Source organism: Botryllus schlosseri, chromosome 4, assembly GCF_051294905.1.
Source record: "Botryllus schlosseri isolate E-star chromosome 4, Bs_hap1, whole genome shotgun sequence".
Lineage (NCBI taxonomy): Eukaryota > Metazoa > Chordata > Ascidiacea > Stolidobranchia > Styelidae > Botryllus > Botryllus schlosseri.
This window is the reverse complement of record NC_137239.1, coordinates 6,300,143-6,311,246: the sequence shown is the minus strand read 5'-3', so window position 1 is coordinate 6,311,246 and position 11,104 is coordinate 6,300,143. Positions and strand designations below refer to the sequence as shown.

Here is an 11,104-nt window from a genome sequence, read left to right as displayed (position 1 = left end):
AATTCATCACTACACGGGCTTTATTGATTTGGAACCGTGCGTTATGCCAAAAGGCATGATATCTGTCGTATATTAGTTAGGGTTATATCGTTTTAGTCATATCCAAAAATATTGGCACTAAATGTGTGATTAATTTGTTGTACTTGTATTGAGAATTAGGCAATATATCAATTCGGTCTGTTGTATATTACTGAGAATTTGTATTACTAAAAAAAAATCACATAACTACGCTTCTATGGGTTGGAATTGAGTCAAATTTGTTTTGCATCGTTTTTGAAGACAGCGCAACAATCTCGTTGGGTTTACATGGAAATTTGAAAATATTTTTTTTTTACATTATTCAGGAAATTCAAAATTTTTAAACTGTAAGAAATCCGCGATGACCGGTTGGAATGAATTCAAATTTGGTGTGCGTCGTTTTTGAAGGCAACCTAACGAGTTAATCACATAGCCAGCAAGATTCAGGAAAAACGTTTTTTTAACATCCCCAGCAGACAGTCAAAATTTGTTTTCTGGAACTGTTTATATAGTGGGATCAGTTCCAAATAGATATTCCCTTTGCTCAATCGGGTTGTGGGAATGGGCATTATCGTCGCCTTCGCGCGGGTTCCTAGACATGGACATGGCGTTTCCAGCAACGATATTGCAAACAAACCTTTCAATTTCGACCGGATATTTCGTATTTGATAGCCAAGAAGCATTTGATAATGTATATATTTGTGGTTTTTAATCTTGGCGCCATTGCCCGCCCACGGGACGATTTGGATTTTTGAGGGCGCCGGATCTCCACAATGTACGCAATATTTTTCCACAAATGCATAGCCATTTAAATCCATGTAAAATGCTGGTTACGTACTTCATGTGCGTACTTTTAATTCGCAAAAGGACGGTCTAATCACACTACACAGATTGGAGTTTTCCCTGCAACATAATTCGAACTAGGTATATTATCTTTTAACAAATGGCGTCTACAAATCTGGGAAAATGACCCTATGTCCTGTTTTGATCTCCCTTCATACAGTAAACACACTTTGAAGCATTCTGATCAAAATGATAAACAAGATATCATGGTAGGCTTATTTGTTTGATTACATGTATTCTGAAGTTCAGAATAATTTAACGGTGGATTAAGGTAGCCTACATACAGGTATGATACTGATCAGTTCTGCAATTTGCTTCACACAAAGCTCACATCGAACTATAAATATGCTTTGGTGGCCATTCTATCTTTATGTAGCCGTGGTACTGCGCAATCACTTCTTCGCAGAACTGATACAACTTGGCGGCGAGTTGGACAAAAGTATCGTTGCGAGTAATGACTGACTTCGAGTATTCTCAACTGACTGGTATGGTCCAGACACAACAAATCTCCCGTTGCGTGTATTGTAAATGAAGATCAACCAATCTGGCCTATACATTAAGGCTATACATCTATTTCTATTTTCTATCCCTACATCGTTATAGCTAGGCTGTTAGAGACGCATCTACACGTGCAACATTCTAATATCTACGTTCGTATACCTAGAAAAGCGGACTATTGCATCGGAAAAGTAACCGTACTTAATACTTGGCCTGAAGGGTGTGGAAAAGAGTATGTGGATGACTAAATGGGTTTCGTGTGCGATAGAGACAATAATACTGTTCTAAAATCGCAAACAAATGGACGGAATTAATCATTTGTAAGATGACAGGGTGTTCGATGTGTCCGTATCAATTACGTTAAAGACATTCGCAAAACTCTACTATTTAAAACAATTAAAAGTAACGGTAATACATACCATACGGTTCGTGAAGGTCGAATGCCTAAAAACTTTTCGCAAACTACAAGAGGAGACATCACGATCAGCGAGGGACAACAAATCAGCAATCATACGACTCACAGGAATTTTTCACTTCAATATTGTAATGTTAAGCCAGAGCGACATATTCACAATTTCATTTGGTGCGGAAATATTATGACTCTCCATGACCTTCAAGTCGGCTTATTTCTCTCTCGGCCTTTCCCAGGTCTATAGTCGCAATTTTCAGCCATCTTTCCGTAACTTCCGGCAGGGCTGTCTGTATTGATGACACGGCTTTAACGTACCAATCTTTGGCTACTCGAAATTCGCGCAAACGGTAATGGCAGTTTGCAATGTTCCACAACGAAAGGCAGTAGTGCTCGTTCTTTTTATGGTTTAGTTCGTCGAAAATCTGCGCCGCACTTTCAAAGTGAACGGAGCTGTCTTGATAACGTCTACTACGAAAGTATATATTTGCAAGGTAGTAAAAGCAATCTGCTTTCGCAATTTGAAGTAATATGCTGTCGTCAGCATCAAACGACTGCAGCCAGTACATTAGATACTGCATTAACTCGGTGCCGTAAGTCATAGCGATATCTCGTGAGGAACTCCTGTTTTCCGCAGCAAGCTCATAAGATATAAGGAAGACATCCAGGGCTGTATCTTTTACCCATTCCGCAACGTCGTCGACAATGCGATCCTGCTCCAGGGCCATATCGAATGAAATCCCATGCAATATTAGGGCTGGGAGGCGCTGATCTGCGTAGCGTATATAATATCTGTGTGCTCTGCCTCGTAGTTCATCCGAAGTTTTCAGTTGATCACGGAGAGCCATGTCCTTTACTCTTTGGAAAGAACTTTCGGGATTGACCCCGTAGTAACGTATTTTATGCTCCGTTACTATGAGGGCAGATTCGAGGGTGGTGCTGTTTTGGTTTTCTCTGATTGTATCCAGTAGTTGATCTTGGTTTTCTGGTTTCTTCAGCGAATTCAAACGCGTCGCAAAGTTGACGTATTCTGAGAAAAATAGAGGCTGAACTAAATGCCATTCCTCAGATAACATCTAAATTCTAAACAAATATGGATATGTCGTAAGGTGTATGGTGGATTGATTGACAATCAAGGATCATTTCGACGCTGTATGCTATCATTTCATTACATCGCAACGTATATATTGTTTATCACATTGTATATCGAATTTCCTATCCGCCGTGCTGCCTATTGTATTACATAGCAGCCTGATGTAACTGTATACTGAACAGACTGCATAGATGTTGCTATCATCGATATAATATAGCATTAAGTCAGATGTGGAACGATTCAATATGTAGACTGCCTTTTATGCAGCCGCAACGAATATATTGCCAGTAATATACAGCATATTAATGATGATTTGGTGTTTTCGATCATACCATTACCATGGCACTTTGTGACAATGATGTGGGTTGCGGTTGAATGCAACCTCACAGACATGATATTTTCACTAACGTCCGCAGCTTTGTACTACCTTTTTCGTATATGCTGCAGAGTTGGATCAATTGTAATTGTAATTGTAATTGAATGTAATTAATTACATTTTTCAATGTAATTGTAATGTAATTGTAATTGAAGCATTTTTATTTTGTGTAATTATAATTGTAATTATAATTTGACAAAAATTTTGCTCAATTACAATTTCAATTACACTAAATTGCTATTGAGACCTGACAAGCACAACATAAAATAATTGACTTATAATGCATTCTCTTTAAATGTCGACAATGAATTTGGTGGATCCATTCGCGGAAGCCCTTGACTGCGCCCTTACGGGCAAAGTATTTTTTATTTTTACCGCTATGCTGGCCTCGGCTGCCATTGTATACAATTTTCAGATTACTAACCAACGGATGGATTCGCAACACGTGACTCACGATTGAATACGCCGAGAAGCGAACTGCTGAGCCGGCTAAAAGCAGCAGAATTGATAGTCCCATAGCTGGCGATCCAAGCGTCGAAATTTGATATGTATGGTCCTAATCGAAAGCTAGTGTCGCACTGATTCCACAATAAAAGTATATTTCCAGCCAATGGTACCATCCCAAAATAGTCGTGAAAGTCTGGGAATCGGCATCGTTCTGAACAATCGCTGGGCGTAATTGGTAATTGTTGTGGTCATGCTGCTGCAGCGCTCTCACTTTTCAGAACAGTCGGCCTTAAACGGCTATTTTGGAGCAGTTACATTGCCCTGACGAGATTTTATTTTGTATTTTCGGAATTAGTACATCAATAGCTTACGATAAAAACCAGATGCATCAAATTTGGACGCATCGCCAGCTCTAGGACTACAAAGTTTGCTGCTTTTAGCCGGCTCTGCAGTACGTTTGTCGGTGCATTCATCCGTGACCCACATCTTGCGCATCTATCCGTGGGTTGGCAATCTACAATACGATTTCAGATCACGATGCCGCATCGTTACTTCGTCTGGCTAACTAACCAGACCACTGGATATTATATAACGTCTTATCTGACAAAGCACGGTTTTGTTTTTACTCCTTATCCTAATTCCTACGTCCCTCGATAAAAATAATATTATTTCTTCAATTATATACTATATACGCAAATCCGACACGTGCATATATTATAATACTTTTTCAACGACATACTGCACCCTATCCTTGATCCTAACCCATAGGAAATTAGGTAAATAACATTTTACATTTCCAATTACGTGAGCCATAATTACCGAGCATACAAAACACGCTTATATTACGTCACAATGACATCTTACATAGCATACTATGTACGCACATAAACGCATTTATTACTACACAATCTGAACTAGACTTGAATTGTTGTTGAATACGACGCTACGGTTGTCAAGGAGCACGGTTGAATTTATGATTATTCAATTACATGTTCAACAGCAGCAATTGTAATTGTAATTGTAATGTAATGGAAGCATGCAAGGAGTAATTGTAAATGTAATTGTAATTTGATATTTTTAGCATGGAGTAATTGAAATGTAATTGAAACATGCATGAAAGTAATTGTAATTGTAATTGTAATTGTAATTGAAGTGAAATAATGTAATTGATCCAACTCTGAATTATGCTGTGATACTACCAATCGAGGTTTCAGGAGTTCCACGGCGGAAAATACCATCGAAACTCTAATGCTCAGTGTTACATTAACTCAGTGCTCAGTGTGACGGTTCGCACTTGCGCGAATGAAAAATATTGCAATGCGAATGACGAAGATGGTGCGAATAGTGCGAATGAAAATACGGATCAAGTGCTAATGAAAATCGTGAATGATTGTTAATTTTTCTGAAGTGGAATTATTCAAATGAACCTAATTTGAGGTTAGTGTAGGCTACGTTTTGTAGTATCAACGCAATCGTAAAAACTTACGACGCACCACTAATCGTATAACTCTCACAAGTTACTGTTAATTAATATTTTCGCACTATAATTATAATGTAACCAACAGCCTGCTTTGAAAGCTGATGTAGTGGCAGACATACAGTATATCAGCCCGTCTGAACCTGCGACAGGCTGAAAAAATGGCGTCAAATTGACTTCCTGATTTCTTTCGCTAAGCAATCACCATATTTTCGTAATAACTGTTTGATTAGCGCGAGGCACGAGGATATTAGTAAACAACATCATTACAGAATCACATTTTCAAGCTACTGTAACGCAAATTTTTGCCCCTTCAAGGTTTAGTAAAGTATGGACCGGAATCGGTATAATTTAGGTTCGACATGGTGCCAGAGCTATCTGTTAATATGTGCGTAATATTTGATGAATTCTGCGATAGTTTTTACATATCCAAAGTTACTGTGTTGGGTACTGTAGCCAATAAGCGAGACACGTAAAAAATATGGCTTTATCGCGAGAATTCATGGTAAGATTTGTCTAACTGTTGAGATGCCACAAAAACTCAGATTTTGGTGGTAGTCTAAAAAGCTGCTTTACCGTTATTAAACTGTTCGAATTCACAAGTTAGATTGAGCTAGAGCAGAACACACAGTTTCGTGAGTTTATTTCCTCTTCTCATATACTGGCGAGACAGAAGTTGGAGCGACGTATTATAAGGTAGAGAGCTCTAATGTGCTAATTCTTCTCGATCGTTTTGCACTCCATGTAGCAAGGCATGAGACAAAAGCCTCAATACAAGCATTTGGGTTTTTCAACCTTACGACAAACTGGAACCTCCTGGATCTTTGTGTCAGCTCTCAAAAACGCTTTCTGCCAGCAAGCATTTTTCACTCGCGAAAAATACGTTGTATTTTGGATAGGAATAAAGAACAAATTTTTAGACCTGGCCAGCATCAAAGCACTAGTAGACCTTCTTGTACAAAACCCAATAACTTGTTTGGCTGAGAAGGGTTTTGGTGAAATAGTTGAAATCAAAACGAGCTTAAGCTACATAGTAGCCAATTTGTTGCACATCTGAACAAAATGTTGTATATCTTCATCTTTTCTTTTGTATAACAAATTTCGGCTATTTTGTGCGAATGGAATTTATTTTAAAAAATAAGTGTGAATGGAACTCCAAAAGGCTAAAAAGCGCTGCATTAACTTTTAGTGTAGAGGAGTGCATATTTTTATTACTATGCGAAATAATCATCTCTCAATCCTCAGTACTCAACTGGAACCATTGGAATTATTATTGGATTATGATTGGAGCACCCGAAACAATGTGCTCAGCCCCATTTGCAATCGCTACCTCTTCTTGAGTACCAACGCTGATCACTATGACAACATTTTTACGCATCAACGTACCCTTATCCAGCTTCTCCATTGCTTTGTCACGATCTTCATTGACGATTATAAGCCACCTTTCTGCGATATTTGGGAATGGTTGAATTAATTCAATCGCTTCATTGTAAGACTCCTCTGCTTTGATGAACTCTCGCATCCGATAATGACAATTACCGAGAGTCCAACGCAAAATGAAGAGAAGTTCGCATTCCTGTTCATCCCGGCGGTTGATCCCTCGTGACATATACACAGCTGTCTGCAGGAACTTCAAAGCGGTCTCGTATTTACGGGATCGAAAATATATGTCCCCAATTCTATAGTTACACTCAGTTTCAACTTTTTTCTTTTCATCCTCGTTGACATCTGTCATGTTCTGTATCGTATGGAGAAGTTTTTCCGCTACTTTCGCTCCGTGCGAGATGGCGGCGCATTTAGAAGAGACGTGCTCTTCTCCCGCGAGCTCATACGCTTTTAAGCGTATGTCCGTAACTAGACTCCTTATCCATTTCACTTTCTCCTTGGTACTGTGACTCTCGGTTTGATAGAGTTCATTCGCCCAATGATACAATATTAGAACCTGCAAGCGACATGTGTGCTTTCCGTCTAGTGCGTATTTCTCTGCCAGCGTACGCACATCTTTCGCTTCAGTAACTTCACTCCGAAGGATGACTCCCACTGCTTGCATGGTCTCTGATTCTCTTCCTCTTTCCAAGCGAATCTCAGCTTCGGCGACCTGGAGGGCGTTTTTTATTGAATTGCCGCATCTGTTTCTCAGAAGCTCTAGGAAACGCAAGACTTTTCCACAACCGATTTCGGGAATACTGCGTCTCCGCAACGTATCTGAACAGCGGTAAAACAACTTCAGGTTTTCAGTGCAGTTTTATCTATCACCATAACAGAATCGATATTTATGATATCATGACATTAAGCTAGACTGCGAAAATTCTGTGCATTTAGTCTGTACATATACACAACCAATCAGTAGTGCAATTGTGAATGTTGTGGCAGTACGTCGTGTGTATAGTGGCGTACGCTGGTGAGATTGGGTTTCGAAATCGAAACCCCGTCCTTCTGAAATGCAAATTCTATATCCGATATGTATAAGACCCAAGGTGAAGCATCGCATTTCTTAACTTTCGTATTTCGGTAGAGCAGTGGTTCTTAACCTTGCCCCCAGCGCCCCCCAGGGGGCGCTGGCAATTTTGAAGGGGGACGGAAACGCTCAGGGGGCGATATGGGGGGCGCTGGGCTCAGGGGGGCGGTATGGGGGGCGCTGGAGAAAAATGGCTTCGCAGTAGATGATGTGGTGATAGGACATATCCTTAATGAGTATTCAGAGCAAATTAACACCGAAAACTTCGTTACATATAGCCTTCAAAATACATATAGGTTTAATTGTCCATGGGCGCCCAAATGACTGACACCGAATGTTCCTGTCTTGGCAATCTGAACCCCAGAAGACGAATTCCATCTGGCAGGCAAAAATTATATGTCAGTGAAGCAATACCAATCTGAAATCGTGTGCGTCTTTTAGTTTAGTACGATTGGGCGACAGGGATATTCCTGTTGGGCGATATCCCCGTTGAGCGATTCTATATTTTTTGATATTGCAAACAGGGGGTCACGAAATAACATCATGCAACGAAGTCATACCAACGGGTTCGCCTGCTCGAATATGTTTAATTATTAGTAAAGGGCTCTACAGTTTCCAAGAAACCTCACAATGTTCGCTTTAAGTTTCAATGAGTCTGCGCACACTCAACAACTCACTGCGCTGACCCTTGGACAACAGTGCGCAACGACTAAAAAAGGTAATAACTCATGATTTGTTGTGCGCAACGTAGATTTTCTGTGCGCAGAGACCCTGTCAGCACTGCGCACGTGCGCAGCTTAGAGGGAACATTGCACCTCACTCAACTCTACCGGTAAATGTGTTTACGTGAGCAGAGAGAGGATAAAAATTGATCTCAATTTACATGCAATTCCCGATGATATTGACCAATTCAATCATTAATTTTTCGCACTTCGCGCGACTAGGCGAGAATAGCTCCCTTAGTAAATGGACACCAAATGTAGATACCTAATAGGTAGGGCTGGGCAAAATCGAGTACCTGAGTGATTCGAATCTGAATCACGTATTGTGCTTCGAGTCGAGTCGAGTATTCGAGTATCACACATTATGACGTCATAACAGAATGCAGTATATCAAAGTTCAAATATGTACCGTTTATGCCACAGCAAAGAATATAATGGCTGTTATCCATCACATTAAAAATGCTTTGATATTTTTTCGACCATACCGATTTCATTGCACTTCGTGACAAGGTTATGGGATGATTATTACTTCGAAAATGAGTTTTTTCACGTAAGCTTTGTAGCTTTGTACTATGTTTCGTATGCTTCAATGCAGCCAAAAAGTGTTTTAAGCCATCCTTAATGGAAACTAGCAGCAAAACTATATAAATTAACTTTCAGTAGCGAGGAGCTTGTAATTTCAGTACTCGAAAATATCGTCTTTTACTACTCGACTCGAATCATTAAAATTAATACTCGATTCAGATTCGAGTACTCGAATCATTGTGCCCAGCCCTACTAACAGGCTATCAGCAAATAGCGGACAGCCTAATGGGGGTCTAGGAGCGAAGTCCCCGGAAGTTTGGTTTATCACCCGATGGGGGCCCAGGACCAACGTTTTTTGTTTGGGGAGGGGGGCTGACGAAGTGCTGTTACGGCCCTGGTAACGAATAATTGTACCTGCGGGCACGCCCGAATATGTTTAATTATCAATTACGTGCCCTTGATTTTCCTGTACAACAGCTCACTCAGTGCTACTGGTAAATCTGATTACGTGGGCTGAGAGGATAAAATGTTTATAGCTACTTATAAATGTAATTACCATGCATTACAGAAAATATGTAATTATTACCATGCATTACAGGAAATTTTGGTACCTAGGGCGACCAGGCCACACAAACTTTGCTGACCATCAAAATCAGGATATGGGGTTCGTGGGGGCGAAGCCCTCAGAAGTTCGGTTTATCAGGCTATAGGTGCGCAAGGCAATCGTTTTTAGGGGGGTTGACGAAGTGCTGTTACGGCCCTCCCTCTTACTCATTGTCTTTATTTCATTCCTTACAATATGAAGTTGGGGGAGGGGGCGCTGGAGCACGATAATTTTTGAAAGGGGGCGCTGGACGAAAAAAGGTAAAGAACCACTGCGGTAGAGGGTAGACTTTCGTTTATATGACTCATCGACAATTTGGGGTTCGGCGAAGGCTTACAGATTAGTGCAAGTTGATAAAGGGTAAAAAACGCAGTTATAGTCCCTATTACCATAATGCGCTCACCTGTCATTTCTCCAACACTGGGGGATTCCAAATCTAGGATAAAATGATGACCGATTAACAGGATTCGTGCGTTCTGATAACAGCAAGAGGGCGATCACAGGTTATAGGCTCTCTGGCTTGTAACTATATTGTTGTATGTCCTTGTCGCAAATTTACAATAGGTACAATTGTTATCCTACAATTGTACAATGTACAATAACTCGTCCGAGGGCGATTCCCGCTTGTGCACAGTCAATTGGGTCTCAACGCAATTGAATATTTTGATACTCTGCCAATGAGAATATCTACCTCCAGCCGTCGTGCGTATTAGCCTATCGGAGCTAATATGCGCTAATACAGTGTTGGTAAGCTTAGGTTGTTCAAAGTGTTAAGGATACAGCGTTGGATTTTAGTATGTTTTATAATAGATCGTTTCCAGCCTCTCCGTGTACTGGTTGTTTTATATGTTTACTAAGAAATATTTGTCTCAAAAAATTAGCACGGCACTCAGCACCGCCGACACTTGGAATCATGATGGATTCCTGTCGAACAGCAAAGTCGCTGAGATGTAGCATTCATGTTCGACAATAGTTTGAAACGAGGGAGTTGCTATGTTACACATGTTAGTTATATGATATAGGTAGAGGGTACACGCTTTACAAGTCCACTTGAACAGTATCACTAGTGGTTATTTGATCTCACCTTCACCCTGGTATTCGTTCATCTTGTTAACGGCTAGCGATACGTTGTGATGTATTCACGGATGATATGCTGTCGCCGAATTTTCTTTACCAATGCCCCACTGCGGAAATGTATTGGCAGTGTATATCAACCCGTCAACCGACTATATAGTCTACTTCTGCGTTGGGAATACACCTCATTTCTTGACAAGGCAAAGGGAATTAGGAATTAGGAATTAGGAATAGGGAATTTTGCATATCAATTCCCAGCAGACCACCGGAGAGTGTCTAAATTTGGATTTAGATCTGAGTCATTAAAAAGCCTAACAATTGAAAAAGGTCGAGTAAGCTCGTTTAGTTCAAATTGAGTGCAGCGGAACTATAGTACAATCCTTGGTATATACATAGGGCTATAGGGGCTGCCTTTGTCACCGATTGAGATAGGTAATAGAGAAAGGGGAGTTTAATAAGATCCCTATATTCATATGGCTTTCTCGTAACAGGTTTCAGGTTTCGGACGTGGGGGTACAGGATTCCGTGAAGTCGGGGAATTACTCTTTGAAATACCTGTT

General features: G+C 40.4%; 1 protein-coding gene across 1 annotated transcript; it reads right to left on the bottom strand.

Annotated features, from left to right (window-relative positions):
* Positions 1 to 1,576: 1,576 nt before the first annotated feature.
* LOC145436906 (uncharacterized) lies at positions 1,577 to 10,664 on the bottom strand. The gene is made up of 4 exons (XM_080314097.1): positions 10,555 to 10,664; positions 9,874 to 9,906; positions 6,548 to 7,366; positions 1,577 to 2,798 (listed from the first exon to the last, which is right to left on the bottom strand). The coding sequence occupies exons 1-4, from the start codon at positions 10,574 to 10,576 to the stop codon at positions 1,954 to 1,956; spliced, it is 1,719 nt and encodes a 572-aa protein (XP_080170223.1). The 5' UTR covers positions 10,577 to 10,664; the 3' UTR covers positions 1,577 to 1,953.
* Between the last annotated feature and the right edge of the window lie 440 nt (positions 10,665 to 11,104).

Excerpts from the sequence above, each read along its gene's own strand:
- LOC145436906 (XM_080314097.1), bottom strand. The coding sequence starts at position 10,576 with ATGAACGAATACCAGGGTGAAG. Across the intron at positions 9,907-10,554 it reads GAACGAATACCAGGGTGAAG|ATTTGGAATCCCCCAGTGTT; the intron begins GTGAGATCAAAT and ends ATTTTATCCTAG. Across the intron at positions 7,367-9,873 it reads CAGTGTTGGAGAAATGACAG|ATACGTTGCGGAGACGCAGT; the intron begins GTGAGCGCATTA and ends ACCGCTGTTCAG.